At 42.8% G+C, this 20,163-nt stretch overlaps 1 protein-coding gene across 4 annotated transcripts in view; it reads right to left on the bottom strand.

Moving 5' to 3' along the window:
- MEGF6 (multiple EGF like domains 6) overlaps positions 1-20,163 on the bottom strand; it is a 256,048-nt gene that overhangs the window by 33,033 nt on the left and 202,852 nt on the right. For all 4 annotated transcript variants that reach the window (XM_063132003.1, XM_063132004.1, XM_063132002.1 and 1 more), the window contains 4 exons: positions 19,947-20,075; positions 4,033-4,161; positions 1,514-1,642; positions 1,183-1,311 (listed from right to left, as the gene is read on the bottom strand). In XM_063132003.1, coding sequence (XP_062988073.1) covers positions 1,183-1,311; positions 1,514-1,642; positions 4,033-4,161; positions 19,947-20,075 — 516 coding nt within the window. The remainder of the gene's footprint in view (positions 1-1,182; positions 1,312-1,513; positions 1,643-4,032; positions 4,162-19,946; positions 20,076-20,163) is intronic.

Here is a 20,163-nt window from a genome sequence, read left to right on the forward strand (position 1 = left end):
CCACGTGGCTAGGAGCCTTAGGGAAACAGCTACCAGAAGTGCCATTGGAGATGGGAAGTATAAAGCATTTTATGTGCTGAAGAGCATTATAATAAATCTAATTGTTTGCAGGATCTAACATGTCAGGATTTGGGCTGTAGATGTGCAGGGAAAAGGCTTTGCAGAGCATTGTATATATCTACATCCTAACAAAACTATATTCATTGAGAAAATCTGGCCCCCTGGATCATAACAATTAATCCTGATCTTTGAAGTTGGGATGGAGAAAATGGAGCAGAAGGGTTCTAGAAAGAAAATAAGGAAGTGGGAAGTGATCAGATACACTAGACTGTGGGAGGACTGTTGGAACTGAAAGACACCCCCCCCCCAAGCCTATTTCCCTCCATCTCACAGTTCTGGACAAAACAAAACTTAGCACAAATATATGATGACAAAGATGGGAAATCCAAATCCCTGCAATGACCCATGAAGATGAGTCATGGAGATGACATTTTATTAATTTCCCAAAGAACTTTCGCTATTGGGTGGTAAAGAAATGTAAACAACAATAATAAGGTCTGAATCTCAGAGGAAGGCTTTCAGGTTCTGTAAAGCATTTGGTCTACTTGGGAGGTACTCAAGATCAAGGACTGAAATGAAAACGGAAGTCATGTGCCCCATTATCTGCTATGCCAGAGAGAAAAAGCACAGGGAAGCTATTAGAATGACAGAGCTGAAGGAGGGGAAGGAAGTCATACCTTGAAAGGGAAAAAAGGAAGACAGGAATCACCATACCTGAAAGTACAGCAAAGGATCAGAGAACAAAGACTGAGCCTTAACAGTTGATTCAGTAAGTAACTGTAATACACTTAGAAGGAAATCCTAAAACTATTTACTTCAACAGAATCTTATTGAACTCCCATTAAAATCAATAAAAATGCTCCAGTTTAAGTGACGTTAATACAGCAGCTTCAAAAGACCTATCATAGGCTTGTTGAATCTGAGAGAAAAATATGTTCAAGGAGACTGTGGAACCAGCATATCACTACAAACTAATGTGAAATAAGTATTGCAGAACAATGTGAAATCAGCATTGCAGAAATGTTACTTCATTGTCAGCAATACAGCAATGCAACTATTTAGGGCAAGGCATTATTATGGGGCACTTTATAAAGTTGATAGTATTAAAATCCAACTTCTTACCAGTGTCACAATGGTCCCCAATCCAACCTGGATGGCAGGTGCATTTCCCTGAATGATGATCACAAATCCCACCATTGCTACATCTACAGTTCCGTTGGCACTTCTCACCGTACTTCCCAGGTTCACACTCTTCAATGAAAGAGAGCAGAGTTTCACCTGTTTATAAACTTTATGAATGAAACAGTCCAGCCAATCTTGGAGTTTAACCAATATAATTGTGGGCTGGTTATCACCATATTGTTACCCACCCCAAGCCCTTTAGATTAGACGTGGAAAAGGAAGGAAGGAAGGAAGGACGGAAGGAAAGAAGAAAATATTTTTTGGAATTTACCCAGTTCACAGGCTACTCCAGTCCAACCTTTTGGGCAGATGCACTGTCCGGTCACGTGATTACAAGTAGCCCGGTTTTGACAGAGGCAGCGCTGTAGGCAGTTTTTGCCATACAAACCTGGAGGGCAAGCTGTCGACAAGAATTTATCTTAGTTTAATACAAAAGGGCAATCACTAAAGCTGTATATTGGGACAAAGCACATTCTGCACCTATATGTTGAGTAATATGGACATAAGACATTTTTCTTGCTTCAGGGGTCCCATTTTATGAGGACAGACTGCCCACCCCCACCCCTATTATTCCTCAGGAGCATCTGTATTTCTAGGTATAGAAAACAGTTATAAAAAGTAGCCACAATAAATGCTCTTAAAACACACTTTCGTTTTGGTTTGTGTAATTTAAATGTTAATATATCCGAGATCAGGCTAGCTTGCCCCTCTGCCAATATCAACCTATCCGCTGCAAAAAACACACACCCTGAAATAGTGTCCCAGGGATGTCTGCATTTGGTTGATGTCATCAGTTTTTATTACACATGGTTCCTTTATACCACCATTACCACCATTACCAGAGAAGCTGGAAACCCAACAACATAGAACGGGTTCCCAATGCACAAATGCCATTCCCTAATTGGTTATGAAAGTCTGGAAGGAGAACCGCCCTTCCGGCTTTACCCTCCAAGTCAATGAAAGGGAAAAAAACATTTGCCACACTACTACTGTTGATTGAAATAGGGATCAATGAGCTAGCAATTCATTTTGGGCAAGCCTCATTTCCCACTCATCAGGCATCTTTTCTCATACTTTGCACTCTTGAGGAGTGGCTCTGGTTCTTTACTTATGGGCTGAATGAACGATGTCAGACCATTTGCCTTTGGACTAATTCTCAAATCTATTTAGGAAACAGAGAAATCATATGAATATGGGAAACAGCCTTAGACTGAGTCAGACGATTGGTTGGTGCCTTTAGCATGGTAGTCCATTCTGACTGGCAGAGGATCCCCAGGGAGACCAAACAAAAAATTTCCCAGACTCTGCTATCTAATTCTCTCTCTCTCTCTCTCTCTCTCTCTCTCTCTCTCTCTATATATATATATATATGGAGATACTAGACCAATTGACCTTTAGACTTTCTTCATGCAAAGCATGTACTCTATTACTTTGACCTTGAGACTTCCTTCATGCAAAGCATGTACTCTATTACTGAGCTACTACTGAGCCAGTATCAGAGCCAGTAAGCCTATATACACAGTTGCTAGGGAACATGGGCGGGAGGGTGCTGTTGCACCTGTGTCCTGCTTGTGGGTTCCTGGTCGACAGCTGGTTGGCCACTATGTGGACAGAATGCTGGACTACACTGGATCCTCGGTCTGATTCAGCAGGGCTCATCTTATGTTCTTATTGTTCTTACCAGGAGATGATTTTTCTGTTGTTTTATTCAGTAGCATTTTGATCTGAGTACACCCTCTATAGTAAGGTTCAATATTTACACCAAAAGGGAGCCTAAGTGATTATTAACATTCTCATGTATGTAGTTAATACTGCTAGAGTGACCAGATACAAAAGAGGGCAGGGCTCCTGCAGCTTTAACTGTTGTGACGAAGAGGGAATTTCACCCGGTGGTGCAAGCATAACAATGATACCTGCTCTAATTCCTTTTTCTATACAACTGTTAAAAAATACAGGAGCCCTGTCCTCCTTTTCACATGCTCACCCTAATTTTAAGGAAATGCAGATGGGGCTGTGAAATTGATTGTAGCAGCAGGACAATTCATTAAGTTTTAGAATGGGTTATTGTGTGATGCCTACACACATAGCTTCAAGAGTGTCAGTTTTAGCTCTTGAAGGAGGCCCAAGTGGAATCTCTTCCCATCTCTCTCTTAGTGTTGGTCTAAGTGCTGAGGCAGTTCTACAGTGTTTTCTCATGTATGGTAGAAATAAAGAAACCTCTTGAGTGTTGCCTATCTTGGTAGACTTGGCGCCCAGGCCTTATTGATGCTTAGCCTGCCTTCTACCTTGCCTCCTGGATCTTGCCCTGTGTTTGATGCTCTGTGCTACTGATCCTCTGCCCCGCCCCTGCCTCACAAGGCCATCAACCATCAACATCTCCGTAGGAAAGTTTCCAGGCGATAGAGGGAAGCAGATGAGGCTAACACCAGACACCTGCTTTTGTCCCAGCTGGACTCTTCTTTTCCCCAGGGCCAACTTCTACCAATGGCCCTGTGGGAAGGATGCTGATTTTTTTCGGGGTGGGGTGGCGAGGATCAGATGGCATCAGTAACCCTGTTAAACAAAAAGTTCCAGCACTGCATCCCTGTGAACCCTGGCTCCACTATGGGGAATGTCCAAACGGGCCAAGTCCCAACAACCTCTTTGCCTGCCCCTTTTCTTCTTTCATAGTTTAGTACTCAACCACATGAACCTGCACCTGCTTTCTGAAACATTGCAACCAGCCATGGGTTTACCACATTATATCTACTGCTTGGAGGATGTAGGGCTAAGTTTAAATTCGCAATGTACCTTCCTGACAGACTGCTCCTGTCCACCCTGCTGCGCATATACATGCCCCAGTGACGTGATCACAGAGCGCTCCATTCTTGCAATTGCAACTCTTACTGCAGCCTTGTCCGTAACTGTTATCCTGACAAGCTGGCGAGAAAAGAAGACGAGGAGAGAAAACGAACCATAAAGTCCAATCGCAAGACATCAAAGGACACATCAGATTCATTTGGAACTCAATTCAAGGAAAACAAAGAGAAGAAAATGACTTACGGTGAGCCACTTTCAAGTCATACACATGTTTGTATATTGATCATGACTGACAAAACAGCTTGGGGCCTACAAATATGTATGATTATAACAGAATCTGAATGGTGTTTCTGTTCTGTTCTTTTTTTTTAAGCAACAAATGGAATCACTGGGTTGAAATATCAGCCATCTTCTTCCTACATTTTAGAATGCCTCTGTATAAACCAAACAGCCACAGCGAGTCCGATAGACAGTTTGTTTATTTGCTGCCTGGTAAGAAAACCCTTCTGCAAAGAAGGAGTTTTCTTTCTTCTTTGTTTCCAGTGGATAGAATTACTCTAATAAAAATGGGCTGAGATTTTATCAGGGCTTTCTCAAAGGAACAGAGCAAAGGTGACATGGGAAGTTTTGTTTATATTCTACACTAAAAGAAATGTGCAAATTCAATAAAAACACAAACACCCAAATACCCTCACACACAAACACACTCACCTACATACCTGAGAGGTTTGCACAAAGAATATTCAAACTCTTTGCTCAAAATGAAGGAAATGTTAATGTGAGTGGGCTTACTAACACACACACACATACAAACACACACACCTTAATTCGCACACTTTATTCTGATCCCCCATTGCAGATCCCCATTGCATATTTGTTTAAACAGTGCCACCCACTCTTTAATGTCATTGTGCTCAGAACATAAAGAAAAGAGTTACCCAGATTTGATTTGGTAAAATGAAGAGAGCTGCCCTATCCAGAATCATGACAATGGCCCAATGATGCATTTTCCAAACTTCTGAGCACAGGTTGGGTTTTTTTCTGGATTAAAATCTGGGATATATTTCAATCTTCACCACAGACTTTCTCAATGAGTCCCAGAACAATAGGAAACGTCTTTCCTTATAACTGCCAGGTAGCTTAGCCAAAATTACATTTTGTCCTTTCATTTGCAGATCAAGCAGAGCCCAGAGATGGAATCATGCTTTCTGGACAACAGTGATGCTTTTTGGATTTCACCACTGGAGAAATTTGGTGCAACCTTATCCCACCTCCAAGATGATGTCATAGCTCATACCTTGGCAGAAGTGAGGGGACTTTCCATTCTGAGAGTATTGGATGCACCCAACACACAGCTGAGCTGAAAATTCTCCAGAGAATTTTCACTTAAAATTTCAGAGGTGGGTTCCCTGCTGCCACAGAACTTCTCCTAGGGATCAGTGGCTGGTGGCCACCATGTTTCTCCCTCTTCCCTCCATACACTTTTTCTTGTGTGTCATGTCTTTTTTTTAGAATGTAAGCCTGAGGGTAGGGACTGTCTTCTTTATTGATACATTGTAAGCCGCTCCGAGAGCCTTTTGGCTGAGGTGCGGGATAAAAATACTCTAAATAAATAAATAAATAAATAAATAAATAAATAAATGTTTTCCCCAAAAGATCACAGGTGCAATCCTATCTGACGAATTTGTGTCACTATGATTGGGGTTTCTGGGGGACAAATGGTATCCATCAATGCGGGCTGTCAAGTGACAATTTTCAACAATCCCTTGAAAATGGAACCAATTACTAAGGGAGGTGGTGGGCTCTCCCACACTAGAGGCCTTCAAGATGCAGCTGGACAGCCATCCATCAGGTGTGCTTTAAGGTGGATTCCTGCATTCAGCAGTGGGTTGGACTCAATGGCCTTATAGGCTCCTTCCAACTCTACTATTCTATGATTCCTCACATTTTGCAACCTATGAATGGAGCCGAAAAATGGGGTGGGGTAGGGATTTCAGTTCTGCACTGAAATGGTGGTTTAATTTTTTGTCACATTTCAGCCCTGTCTGTGAGCCAGTAATGTAATTTGGCACACCATTTTGGAATTGTGGGTTGTCAGTGGTGTTCCAGGGTACCCAAGGTCTTTCTCAGGCCATCCGTGAGATCCTTGAACTCTGCAAGTGACTGGGGGTGTCTCCTTAAGCTTAACATGAAGGGGGGAGATACCCCATGGGGATACACACAATGTAAATTGCGAAATTATTAATGACATCGCAAGAGCAAAGGTGTTCACTGTCTAAATGAACCTCTTTTAGCCTAAGGGATTAAATCCATCCCAGAGAAGTTCTCGGGGGCAGGGGCATTCCTGTGATGAGTTGGACCGAAGGCAAAAGGGGCAAGGCCAAAGGAAAGAAAAATGTAGGGTAAAAAATACCCCAAACTAGCAGCACAGTGTAGCTTAAGGCTCTTGTTGCTGCAAGTAACTAAGCTTTATGAGAGTCATCTCAACCTTTTAGAATGGGGAAAACAGCACAAAAGCCAGGTACTAACCAAATGATTAGTGGACATGGGAAAGGGCTTCGGCTATTGGGTGGTATAAAAATGTAATAAATAAATAAATAAATAAATAAATAAAGGGTTTGGGAAAGTGTTGTGGACATTTGGGAAACCCTGCAGGGTTGGCTTTGGCCCCCAGTCCTGCACCACTGCGCTAAATACTAGGATACAGTCTTATCAAGTGATGAAGGCAATCTGATATGGGGCATGTCTACACCAGGGGAGGGGAGGGGGAGGATCTCACGATATGCTGATTGCGAGATCCGCCTCCTCAGTCCACATGCGGCGTGCCACATCCAGGGAGGAAGGAAGACGTCTCGACTGGCATTTTTTTTTTAAAAAAAAAACCCCCACACAGACAGGACCTGGAGCGCATCTGTGCTCCAGTGCAAAAGTAAGTTTAACCCCCCTAAAAAAACCTCCAACCCCACTCCCCTCCCTAGATGGGCATGGAGCGCTTGAAGCTCCATGCCCTGTGCCTGGCTCCTCACATTTACTTGTGAGGAACCAGGACAGCTGCCCCACACCTCCCGTGGTCTCGGGACGATCCCAAGACCGCGGGAAAAATTGGGCTAAAAGCCATCCCAGTAATCCCAGTTAAATGGAGAGATCATCCCTCCCGGCCCCCAGGATCCCCTGTGCATCATGTGGATGCACAGGGATGATCCCGGGGCAATCCCCGGGATAAGGCATCATCTAGACATGCCCATGGACTCTAGTTGGAATGAAATCTGTGATGGAATTCAGACATCCGCACATACTTAGGAGTCCTATTTAAAGATTGCATTCATATTAGGTATTATTCTGGCTTGTTTCCCTTCTCTGCAGCAGATGATGTGGGTTGCATCCAGGAGCCATCTGTTCTTTGTCTTCCATATCCTCTGGGCATGGCTGGCAGGGGTACTGTGTTCTGTCGCACTGGCCATATCCCAATCGAGCAAGCCCAGCCACCACAGATATGGAACATTTGTAAACAGCTAAACAAATGCCTTTGGGTGCCCTCTAGAGTGCTACACAAGAACAGCTGGTTCTGCCAGAAGATGTGGAAGAAAGCCTGCCTTCATTATCGTGCCCTGCCTCACTGCTGATCAGGAGTTTGATCCAACACTGGACAGAATTCAGTCTTGAGAACATGTCATCCTAGCCCTAGATCCTGGCCCTCAACTCTGGAACATCATCACCATCAACACTCCTACTAACGCTGAACTTACTCACGGAACTCTCACACCTTTGTAACCAAACCAGAGGCATCTAGCAACAAGAGGGAGGAAATCAGCATTCAAATGTACCCCAAAAAATCTTTAAAGAAAGACCTTAAAGGTTAGAAAAATCCAAAAAGCACAGCCGAATGAGGTCTATGCATGCTCAGCAGACACTGAGTGTTAGGATAACGCCATCTCATGGAGGAGAAGGTTATCATTGTGGCTACTAATCCTGATGGCTATATGCTACCTTCAGTATTAGAGGCAGTATGCCTATGTATACCAGTTGCTGGGGAACATGGACAGGAAGGTGCTGTTGAACTCATGTCCTACTTGGGGTTTTTCTCATGGGCAGCTGGTTGGCCACTGTGTGAACAGAATGCTGGACTAGATTCACCTTCATTTGATCCAGCATGGCTCTTATGCAAAGTTGGGAGTCCACTGGAAAGAAAACCAGGAGGGGGAATTGGAATGGGGGAGGGCTTGGCTTGGCTGGAAGAGGAGTGGTTGATGTTTTTAGGATGTTTTAATAATGTATACTATAATTCAGTTGTATGTATTTTATACTTATTGTTGTTTCCTGCCTCGATCCAGATGGAAAGGCAGGTAAGAATTATTATTATTATTATTATTATTATTATTATTTTATTTATTTATTAAATGCAAGGGGTTAAAAAGGCTGGGGGTGAGGCGAGAAAGCCAGGAGTTGCTATTGCTGGTCAACTAACCAGTAACAACATCTTCCTTTCTCTCTCTCTTCTCACCAGCTATGAATCTTTTCTGTTTTTGAAATGAGGAAAAATAGAAAAGGAGGAACTGGAGGAAGATGATGCACATCAGATAGAAAGCTGGCTGAGAGAGAAAGCAAAGAACACATAAGAGAAAGAAGGAAAATGGAAAGCAGAGTGCTGTGCTGGATGGGGTTACACTCTCCCTGAAGACTCAGGCTTGTATTATGGGTGTACTCTTGGACTTGGCCATGAACCTGAATGCCCAGGTTTCGGCAGTGGCCAGGAGTGTGTTTGTGCAGCTGTGGCTAGTATACCAACTGCGCCTGTTCCTAGATGTTTCTGATCTGGCCATGGTCACACATGTCTTAGTTACATCCTGTTTGGACGATTGTAACATACTCTACATCAGACTGTCTTTGAAAAGAGTTTGGAAACTTCAGCTGGGCCAGACTTTGGCTGGGCCCAGCTATAGGGAGCACAGAACTCCTTTGTTATAATAGCTTCACTGGCCACCAATCTATTTTGGGACAGAATTCAAAGTACTGGTTATGACCTATAAAGCCCTATACAGTTTGGGACCAGGCTGCCTGAAAGATTGGCTTTCCCCATTCAAGCCTGCCCGGCTTTTAAGATCTTCAGGAGAGACCTACTCGGTGGCTGCTCCCAGGCTGTGGAGCTCCTTGCCAAGGAAACCTAGGTTGATTCCCTCTCTGATGTACCCCTGCCAGCAGACAAAGACATTTTTAATCAAGCAGGCTTTTGTCATGTAATCGAGGTCTGTTGGATTGGGTGCTGACCTTATTGTACTGTCACTGTGTTTTTAATTGTGCTCTTAATATATTTGTTTTACTACTGTTTTAATCCAAGTTTTGATTTATCTATGATTGTTAGCCCCTTGAGTGCCAGTTTGTTGGTAGAAAGGCAGGGGACAAATCAAATCAATCAATCAATCAAAGTGGGCAGGTACATCTGTCTCAGCAATCAGCAGACCAAGGGAAGTGGCAGACTCAGGCCGTTGCTAGACCAGGGTTTAGCCCGGTGTGAGGCCCGGGCTCGGCCCTGTGTGTCCAGATGACGCACAGGGGATCCCAGGCTCAGGCAGGGGTAACCCTCCCTTGGCCCGGGATAACCGGCACTGGTTGTGGCACGGTATTTCCCGCGGTTTCGGGCTGAGCCTGAGACCGCGGGCGTGTAGCCCGTTCCACCGCTTTTCCTGGCTACCATATTTACTCACGAGTAGCCAGGAAAAGCGGTGGATGGCACACAGTGCTCCACAGGAGTGCTGCGGCCATCAGGGCAGGGTGGGGAGATGGGGGATACCGGAGCCAGGGGTGGATGGGGAGAATCGGAGATTGCAGGGGATGGGGGGAATCAGAGATTGCGGGGGATGGGGGGATCGGAGAGCGTGGGCGGGTGGGGGGGATCGGAGAGCATGGGCAGGTGGGGGGGAAATCGGGGCAGGGGGGAGTGGGGAACCCTTTTTTAAAAACTACCTTTATCATTGGTGCACTCCTGTGCACATGGCCCCTTTAAGATATTGAACAAAATGGCTTTCCTTTACCCCATCGCGTCAACGTGTGGATAGGAGCGACAGCCCACACTACTTCTAGCGTGGGCTGACCCCTCCACACACCCAGATTTTAAGGTAGGTCTAGCAAGGCCCTCAGTTTTCTATCTCTGTTTTCTTCACAAATCATGAGTCTCCCATCAGTGACAGCCTATCGCTTTCCTAGTGAGTGGCTGTGAATCCCAAATCTACTTGTTACAACTTGGAGCAGGCTACCTGAAGGGCTGCCTTCTCCCATAGGAGCCTGCCCAGGTCTTAAGATCTTTGGGAGAAGCCTTTCTTTCAGTACCACCACCTTCAGAGCTGTGTTTGGTGGTGATGCAAGAGAGGGCTTTCTCGGGGCCTGGTCTCAAGCTGTGGAACTCCATGCTGAGGAAGGCTAGGTTGGTTCCCTCTCTGCTCTCCTTCCATTGGCATGCAAAACATTTTTTTATTCAAGCAGACTTTTGTCATGTAAGTGTCCTGTTTCCAGGTGGGTCGTGCCCTAAGCTGGGTTGGCAGGGCAAGCAGTCCAGGTCCTCTCAGTGAATTTTCAGTGAGGCATTGCAAAGCAAAAGCATAGTCAGGTCAGTCCATAGTCTGTTGCCCAGGGGTCGTGGAGTCAAGCATCGAAGCAGTCAGAGCGTGTCCAGAAAAGCAGTATCAGAAACGTTGCAGAGGGTCTAGGAATCAGAGTATTGATGAAGCCAGATCAAGAAGCCAAGGAAAGAGATGGTTTGCCTTCAGCGAGGTCCTGGTCTGATTTATAGCTGGCTGTTAATTAGCACAGCTGGGTCATCAAGACCGTGTGTGGTACTTAAGTGCTCTCTCCTGCTGTGATTGGATTTTCTTCCTTCGCTGTTCCAACCATTTGCTTTTTCTCCGCTGCAGCGGCTGAATTACATCCAGTTCCGCCTCCTGTAACTCAGGCATCTCTTGTATGCAGCCCAATGTGCCAGGCTGCTCTTCTGCCTCCCCTACTTGCAAAACCTCTGAAATGCTGTCAGTCGGGGCCTCCACCCCTCCCTGTGCCTCTGGCTGTGGTACAATGAGCTGGCTCTCTTCCTCTTCCTCTTCCTCAGAGGACTCTTCTTCGAGGTGAGGCATGACACTAAGCAGATTTGTTGGGTTAGGTGCTGTTTTTATTCCAGTGTCGTCATGTTTTTAATTGTATTTTTAATGTGTGTTATTATTTTAATCATGATTTTATATATCTATGATTGTAAGCCATCTTGAATTACATCTTCTTGGTAGAAAAGTGTGGGCCAAATCAAATAAATAAATAAATAGCAGTGGGCAGGTAAGTTTGTCTCTTTTTCCATTGTGCATTTATCTCATTGCCTTTCTTCCTCAGAGAGAAATGGAGCCAAAGAAGATAGAGGAAGAAGCCCAGTGGTATATGTAGTTTGCACATAAAGCTAAACTGTGCTTTAGCATTTTGAAGGTGAGCTTGTACACTTCCCCTTCCTCTTCCTCCAGAACAGTCATGAAGAGTTTGGAAATGTTTCTTTCCATTTCAGATAAACCAAAGCTTGTGATATCCAAACCCATCAGTTTATAAAGCTAACTTGTTTCAACAAACCACAGTTAAGATTAAGCAAAGTTTAGTGTTCAAACATAATGATAGCTGTGGTTTATATAAAATGGAAATGGACGATTCTGATCTCAGGGCTGCAGGAGACAAGGAGAGATGGGCGGAGGGGCGTGCATGAACCATGGTTTAGCATTGCATTCAAATACAGCCATTTATTTATTTATTTATTACATTTTTATACCGCCCCACAGCCGAAGCTCTCTGGGCGGTTTACAACAGTTAAAAATGGTAAACATTAAAAAGTATACAAAATTTAAAAACCATCAAAAACATAAAAACAGTATAAAAACAACAGTATCCATTTTCCATAGATATAAAAAGGGAAAAGAGAATCAAACTTTCTCATTGGCTGGATAGGTAATCTCCTGGTTCATACTGAGAAAGATTTTTTAAATGTCCCCAAGGGGCAGAAGTGATAGTTGTCCAAAGAAATTAATGGAGAAATGCAAGATTTTAATGTAGCAGGGACTGGGCACCAGTGCCTGCCCCCTCACTTCCCCCCCACAAAGGTAGCAGTAAAGAGAAGAGTTCCTGCTCCTTCCAAATTATTTAGTGTCAAACATTTTAAAAATACATGCTAATACAAATTGGAAGAGGTTGTGTGTAGGGGAGAATGGTTTATGATAGCCCTTTACTGTAGTTCTCACTGTTTACTGCAAGTCAATCTCTGAGTGGTTTACAACAACCCTACAGTGTCATTCAGATGTATTATATCTCTATTGTAGGTTGGAGTAAAGCTGAGAGAGTAGCTTACAACTACCAGTGCTGTTATCGCCATGTTGCAGGTCAAGCTGGGTGAATATAGATTATTCACTGTTATACCGCTGTGCAGTCTGCTGTTAATACTGCAGGTCAGAGGTGGGGCAGAAGCTGGTTTGGATTCCCATTCAAAAATACCACCTATGCTCAGATTGCACTCAAAGCCAGTCTATTTAAATTGCACCCTCAGACCTCCTCCCGGGCAAAATCCATCTCTCAATCTCATGTAGAAGCTCATGCTTCACTTACTTGTATGTAGACTGGTTGCACTTTAAACTGTTCAAAAGCCCAACCCCAAATCTTACATATGAAGTAACACCCAAGATTGAGAAGAGACTACTGTCTTTGATGCTAGCCTCAGGTAACACATGCACACCAGGGATACTATGCACATTTTGTGTGGGATCTCATATTTATACACATGCACACCCTCTAATAGTAAACTTGGATGGCCTATCATTTTGGAAGGGAAACCAGGTCATCCAAAAACAAATTAGTAGTTTTTTACATACCCAGAGGATATCCAAGGTACACAGAAGTATATAAATTTGTACATTAAAATAAAAGAACATTATAAACTCCCCAAACACCCATGAGCTTTCGGGATGTATGGAATATTGAGTAGTATCGAGCTGAAAATGATCAAATGAGAATGTTTAGCTTGAAAATCATGGAAGGGCAAAACTTATAGTTGATGTTGGGTGGGTGGGGAAGGACTCATTGTTGGTTGTGGCAATGGCTGTGGTGATTCTCTCTTGGTGCTATTTCTCTTTTTATTTTTATATTTGACTACCTTCTAAGGCTGGCTAGATCCAATCCTCCTTGAGTAGGGATGGGAAACTTTTGCACGCCCCCCCCCCCCCCCGCGCAAATGTTTTGGCCTACAGGTCCTATCAGCTCTAGTCATCATAGCTAATGGTGAAGGATTTTGGGTGCTATAGGGGAAAACTCCTGGAGGGCCACTAGTTGCTCACCTGTCTTAGATGTTGAGGATATACTGCAACAATCTGTTGCAAGTATCACTTGCAAAGTAATAATAAAGCACAATATTATTTCAATGGAGTATAGTGTATACTTCTGTTCCCTTTGCATAATCATAGTTCACTTCCACACAGGCAGGACTTCTAGGCCAGGGGATTCAAATTCAAGGGTAGCAAAAGTCTCAGCACCAATCTTTTAGAAATTAACCACTTATCAGTGGTGACTGCCAGGTTGATTTTTTAAAAAACCTTATTTTACCTTTGACCGGAACTAGTCAGTATGAGAGCCATGTGGCTGGTGTCAAATAGCAGCCCCCAGTCTCTCCCTCTGCCTCCTAGACTTATGTTAACAACTTGTCATGTCAGACATTTTGCATTTCATCACAGAACCCCATGTTGCTTCATCCCTGCAGTAGCCAATGAAATGGGAGTGGGGAAATCCCTGAGCATAACCACATGATGGGTTCACACAACACATTAACCCACCAAGTTGTTGAACTGCGGGTTATCATGTTGTCTGAATGTGGTGCTTTTTCCGCAGACTGGGTTATCGTGTTGTCTGAATGCAGCATAGTTTCCACAGGGTTGCTTGTTAACCATGCAGTTTTTCTTATTAACTGCCCTGTGAACAATACAACACAAGCCATTCATTTTCAAGGTAGCTTGTTTGAGAAAAATAAATGAAACTGTGTGGTTAACAAGCCATCCTGCACACGCACTGTGTTCAGACAATACGTTAATCCTCTCTGCGGAAAAACATTGCGTTCAGACAACATGATAACCAATGGTGGATTAGCATGTTGCGTGAACCTAGCCCAAGTATTGATTGTCCATACCTGTTATAGGAGAGGAGGGAATGTGGAGCTGATATATCTGGTAGAACCGTCACTCTGCCTTAGACACAAATATTAGAGGCTTCTTTTGCTCCTGAAATTTGTGCAACCTTTCAAACTCCTCAGTGCAAGTCAACCTTGGTGATAAGCAAAGCTCATAAATGTTGAAACCGCTTGCAATCCGTGTTCCAAACTCACCCTACAGGCTGGTGCCCTGTGCATGCCAAAGGAACGAAGGGGAGCTCATTCATTTTATTCCTGCTTGTTGACAAGTTCACTGCAGATGGGTTGCATCCTCCTTTATCAATAATTTTGAAAAGCTTTTTCATTCACGCCGAATGGCCTCCCTAAGCCAACGGCTTTTAATAGCATTAAGTCTTAGAGCAAATCAATTCCTGTCTCAATTATGCGCGAGTCTTGTGCTTCCCTCCAAACCTTTTACTTCTCTCTTAGGAGAAGATCTCTCCATCACTCAATACCGCAAGGCCTGAATATAAATGCAATGTCATCGTGCATTGCCAGAAGACCTGGCGGCCAGCCACCACCCGACCATTTTAATAGCAACCTTTGGAAGAATCCAGCAGTGTCACTCATGTATTACAAGGCATTACTGGCTGGTCTTAAAATCAAAGCGATGATTCATTGTTTAGCTAAGAGGGAAAAGGGGGCTTACCTTTCTGTATTTGTTGTTTGACCTTATTCCCTTCACTTGGAGGCAAAAGAAGTTGTGAAGGCTGTTGCACCTTAACTAGTGCAAGAAATAAATCAAATGTGGACTAGAAAGCTTTAACGGTCCCATTGCACAAGGACAAATAGTGGCTTGCGGATATGTGTAGTGTGCTTTAGTGGGAAGATGAAGGAGACAGGCATGACTGAAGATGAAGGGCTTTGTTTCTTAATTAAACTTATTATGTAGAAACAAACCTTCCCGGTTTGTTGTTGGGTTCAGTTTCTTTTCTTTTCTTCTTTTTAATAAATAGTTTGCAAAGATCAGTCAAAGGCTAAGCTGATAGATTGCTAACTTTATAGATGTTTGGAAAGTCAGAGCAAATGGACTGTAACCAAAGAAAAGCTATCAGCCCCCGATTCAGTAACACCCTGGGCTCTCCAACAGCAACGAAGGAACACAATAGGCACATATTTCATTTCGCCTACAGGGCAGAGATGAAGAACTCTCTTCCTAAGTTGCACTCTTATTTATTTATTTCTTTTATATACCGCCCCATAGCTGAAGCTCTCTGGGTGGTTTACAAAAGTTAAAAAAGTGAACATTAAAAACAGATATACAAAAACTTAAAACCATCAAAAGCATAAAAACAACAATATTCATTTAAGCAACTATTCTGGGGTCTACATTTTCATCATAATGCAATGGAATATAGTTAAGTAAGGCAATGCCATACTCATGGCACTGACAAGCAATGATTTTATTAAGGCACTACTTCTAGAATAGCTTTACAACAATTCTTGACAGAAGTCCTTCATTCATATTTTACTAGCAAATGGCATAAGGTCCTAAAACTCAATTTCAAAGGGCTACTTTTAAAAGAATAAACCACTGAAAATCATTTCTCATGTGACACAGTTCAAAAGGGCTCAGATTTCTTGGCCTAGAAATGACCTCCCAGCACAAAAAAATATTTAAGATTTCTTTTCATGAGTTGTATAAAACTGTTTAGAAAATGAGCATTATGTGCAAATATTCAGAAAATGAAGAGCTGTATAAAAACATTCCTAGACAAATGGTGGCAATGACTGGGTCAAAGGTTCACTGCACAACCACAGAGTATGGTATCTATGACAAAAGCTCAGTTCAGACATCACGTTAGTCAATGCAGTGTGAAAACTCCATTCAACGACTGAGTTTTTAGGGGGTACACCCCACACAACATGTTCTAACTCCACTGTTGCGTGACTGTGGGCTACCATGGAGTTGAGTAAAAACCATTGTGCCATTTGATTGACAGTTCCTCTGCCCTCTCTCCTCCCAATGGTATCCCATCAGCCATTGCTGGAAAAAAAATCCTGCAGCTCTCCTAGAGCGGCACTCGCTCCTTTTGTCGCTCTTGCCAGGGAACTCTGTAGCCAATGGGAAAAGTCAACTCAACGGAAAATTACATGAGAACTCCACACAACATGCAATACAATGGTTGTGCAGGAACTCTCTTCTGCACAGTGTAGATACTAAGTGTGGAGTGTTTTCCAAAAAAACACCTCCACCGTTGTGTGGCATTTTCCTGCAAGACAACACATTTCTCAACGGTGGTGTAAAAACTCCACTGTGGAACTCTAGAACCACCGTTGAGAAACATGTTGGCTGAACTGACCCAAAATCTGGTGTCGTGCATTTTAACGGTTTTTAAAAGCAAAGTTCTGGCCTTAATCACTGCAAAAGGAAATGGGAAAGCATTCTGAGTATTATTTGTGAGATGCCTGGAAACAAAAATGGAACCTCAATGACCTTGGGTGTATGCGAGTGTGTGTGTGTGTGTGTGTATGTATGTGTGTATGTATGCATGCATGGGGGTTGGGAGAGATTCTATGCTCAGCATGATACAGAGCTCACTCCAGCTTTTGGGGGAGTCCTTGGATGGCCTAGAAGGGTACTGTCAAGATCAGGCCTGTTCTCCCTAGTGTGGGGGAAGGGGTTTTAGGAGGTCAATCAGACTCTGAATCCGAAGGAGGAGGAGGAGGACAACAACAATGACTAGAAATTTACCAACCAAGATAGGAAGCAGGGGAGGAGATTCTCCAAGGCTCTCCAGGAATCAAGGGGAGATCTTTCCAGGACTTTATCAGAGAGAATGCCAATGAGCCAGAGCCTGTGGTCCCTGGGAACTCAGTCACTCTCAGAGGGGGAGGTGAGTTCAGAGTTGACAGATCCCAGAGTCAAGTGGGCAGAGTTGCGAGCAGATGAGAGGCAGTCTACCAGGCTAGCCACTCGCCAAAAGACTTCTTGAGACAGAACCTTCCTGAGCTAAAGTGGCTCTTGGACTATGAGGGAAACACTCCCTTTTAGTTGAAAGGGCAACTGCCTAGCTTAATTAGCCTAATTAATTAGCCTAATTAAACTTAGAGGAAAGCTCTTAGCATTCTCACATCCTTCAGGTGTGAAGAGACGTTTATTTGCTGGATTGCATGGCAGACCTCTTTACTGTCTCACATCTCAGCGGGAGGGCTTGGAATCACGACAGGTACTGTAACGGTCTCTTGGGACAAGGGGTGCAGACATGGCCAGTGAGGGGTACGAGGCTCATGGTCTAAGAAAGTCTCCTGAACAGTCACAGAAGGGCTTGCAAAACACATTCGCTTTGCACACTTTGGCAAGGTCAGAGACAGTACTCACTACTATTGACCTAGCTGAGCCTTGTGTCAAGTGAGAACGAAGTTGGCAGCACTGATTCCTAACAGGTGGTCCTCAGCATCTGCCCAACTCTGCCAAAGCCATGTGCCAACACTTCCCTTTCTTTTCCTCACAGGCTGTTCTTCAAAGATGACCCTTTGCCTGCTCTCCATACTTGTGCTCTCCTTTCTGTTTCCTGTATTCCTAATTTCTGCCAATTGAATCCCAAGGGGAGAACTGGCGCCAACGTTGTTATCTTTTCGGTGCCAGGTCAAGACTTTTCTCTTCTCCCGGGCATTTTAACAGCATTTAACAACGTTAAGTTTGTTTTTTTAATGGACCCCAGAATTGTTGTTTTTAAATGGATAGTGTTGTTTTTATACTGTTGTTTTTATGGTTTTTAAATTTTGTATAATTTTTAATGTTTACCATTTTTAACTGTTGTAAACTGCCCAGAGAGTTTCAGCTGTGGGGCGGTATATAAATGTAATAATAATAATAATAATAATAATAATAATAATAATAATAAAAACCCAGCAGCTATTTCTTTGAAAACCCCAAAACCATGAACTTCAAAATCATCCTTAAAAAAAAGGAAGACCTTTTTTAAGCCTGCATTTTACTGTTTGCTGTACGTTAAATATTGTATTTTGTTCTCAGTTCTGCAAACCACCCACACAACATATGTTGATGGGCGTCCATATATGTATGGTAAATAAACAAATTCTTAGATTTCTCTCTTGTGCATTAAGGATAGCATTTTGTAAACAATGTGTTGAAATGTGTTTTTTTTTTGTATTTTAAACATTTCTATGTTGCCTTTAATTTTGACTGTGTATAAGTAATAGTAAACTAAATAAAAATCTGTAATATATTTTCCCTGACTTTTATACTGTTGCTGAGCTCCAAAATGTATCAAACCAAACCACTTATATTTTTACTGGCTTAAAATTAGCAACATCTGGATTAATAATAAACAAAGAATTTTTTTAAAAAATCATTGATTGGCCTTCCTTTGTATTTTATTCCTTCATGACTGATAATTGGGAATGTCTTATTAATCTAACAGAATTAAATTATGGAATAGTTAAAATAAGAATCTCCCAAATAATTCATTTTTTATGTATATATTTATAAAGCCTGGGATCCATAGAGGTTTATAGGTACACATGAGAAAGGAAGTGCAAGCTATCACACTACCTTCAGAAAGAGCTTCCTGGAAGTGCAGTGGGCAAAGGGTCATGGAAAGAAGGTTGGGTTGTTGTTTTTAAAGCCCTGGTGCATACACAACTCTTTGGACTTAGGAAACTAATTGCAAGGTTAATGAAGATAGAAATATAGGGCAGTATCCAATGCTGACGCTCTTCTAGCGTAATGCCAAAATCATATCCTGGCACAACAGTTTCCCCCAGAAAACCCATTTGCATCAGCATACTGGTGCGGTGCTAGTGGTTGCTTATGCGAACACTATGTCAATGGCCTAAGTGGAGCGGCAGCATTGGATATTGCCCATAGAAAGCATCCTTATGCTATTGATCCATTAACTTTAGGGTGCAATTCTATGCATGTTTAGACAGGGGGAAAAAGTCCTACAGCTTGATGATTTTTATCTAGGAAAGGATAAAAATAAGCAGGTCTAAAAAGGAAGTGTATCAATTAAATAAATTTCAGTAGAAGAAAAGTATCATACAGTACAATACGCCCACCTTAAAGGGTGAATCTAGACAAATAATTCCCCCACAAGAGATTGAATTGTACAATCCTCGCATTTCAGGATTATGAGAAATGTCAATGTAGCCTGATTACTGAAGAATCACTTGTCTGCTGAACTTCTTGCCCAAAAAGTCAACGCACAGTGGGAATACTTGCTGTTCAAATGCACTCATAAAAATATATCTATTGCTATTAAGAGTGGATTCGGATAACATATGGATGGGGTGATTAAATATAGGAGACAAAGGTTACAGCCAACATGTGGTAATCATTTCAAATAGCTAGACCATCATATGGTAATTGAAATCATCATAGCCTTGTAAATCAACCCCCTGCTATCTTGTCTTTTCTTTTTTTTTTAAAAAAAGAGAGGAACAAATATAGTCTATGGCTCTGATTTAGCAACTGGTATGTGCATACATAAATAATAGTACACACACATCAAACTTTATTTACTCATTGGGTCCCTAACAGCACTTGACAATAAATGGCAAGCTATTTTTGAAATCAGGGAGTGCAAAAACGCAGACTGGGGGTTCTGTAGGGAAATGGCTTGAGAAATCACACTGCATACACGGATCTGGCATTCACACATTATTGTATCACAGCTTATGCATTCTGCATAGTTTGGAGAGGAGTGCACTAGAAAATCTGTTCTAGTTTACATACGTTGGTCACACTTGGGTCCTATCCAGCCAGGGAGGCACTGGCAGGTTCCAACAATGTGATCACAGGCAGCTCCATGCTTGCAGTCACATACCTGGTGACAGTCGAGACCAAAAAAGCCATCTGGACAAGCTAAAGATGAAAAAAGAAGAGAACATGATTCTGATTTGTATATATATCCATCTGGCAAACAACATTTGCCGGACTTCAAATTGAGCTT

The sequence above is a fragment of the Elgaria multicarinata genome, chromosome 8, assembly GCF_023053635.1.
Source record: "Elgaria multicarinata webbii isolate HBS135686 ecotype San Diego chromosome 8, rElgMul1.1.pri, whole genome shotgun sequence".
Taxonomy (NCBI): domain Eukaryota; kingdom Metazoa; phylum Chordata; class Lepidosauria; order Squamata; family Anguidae; genus Elgaria; species Elgaria multicarinata.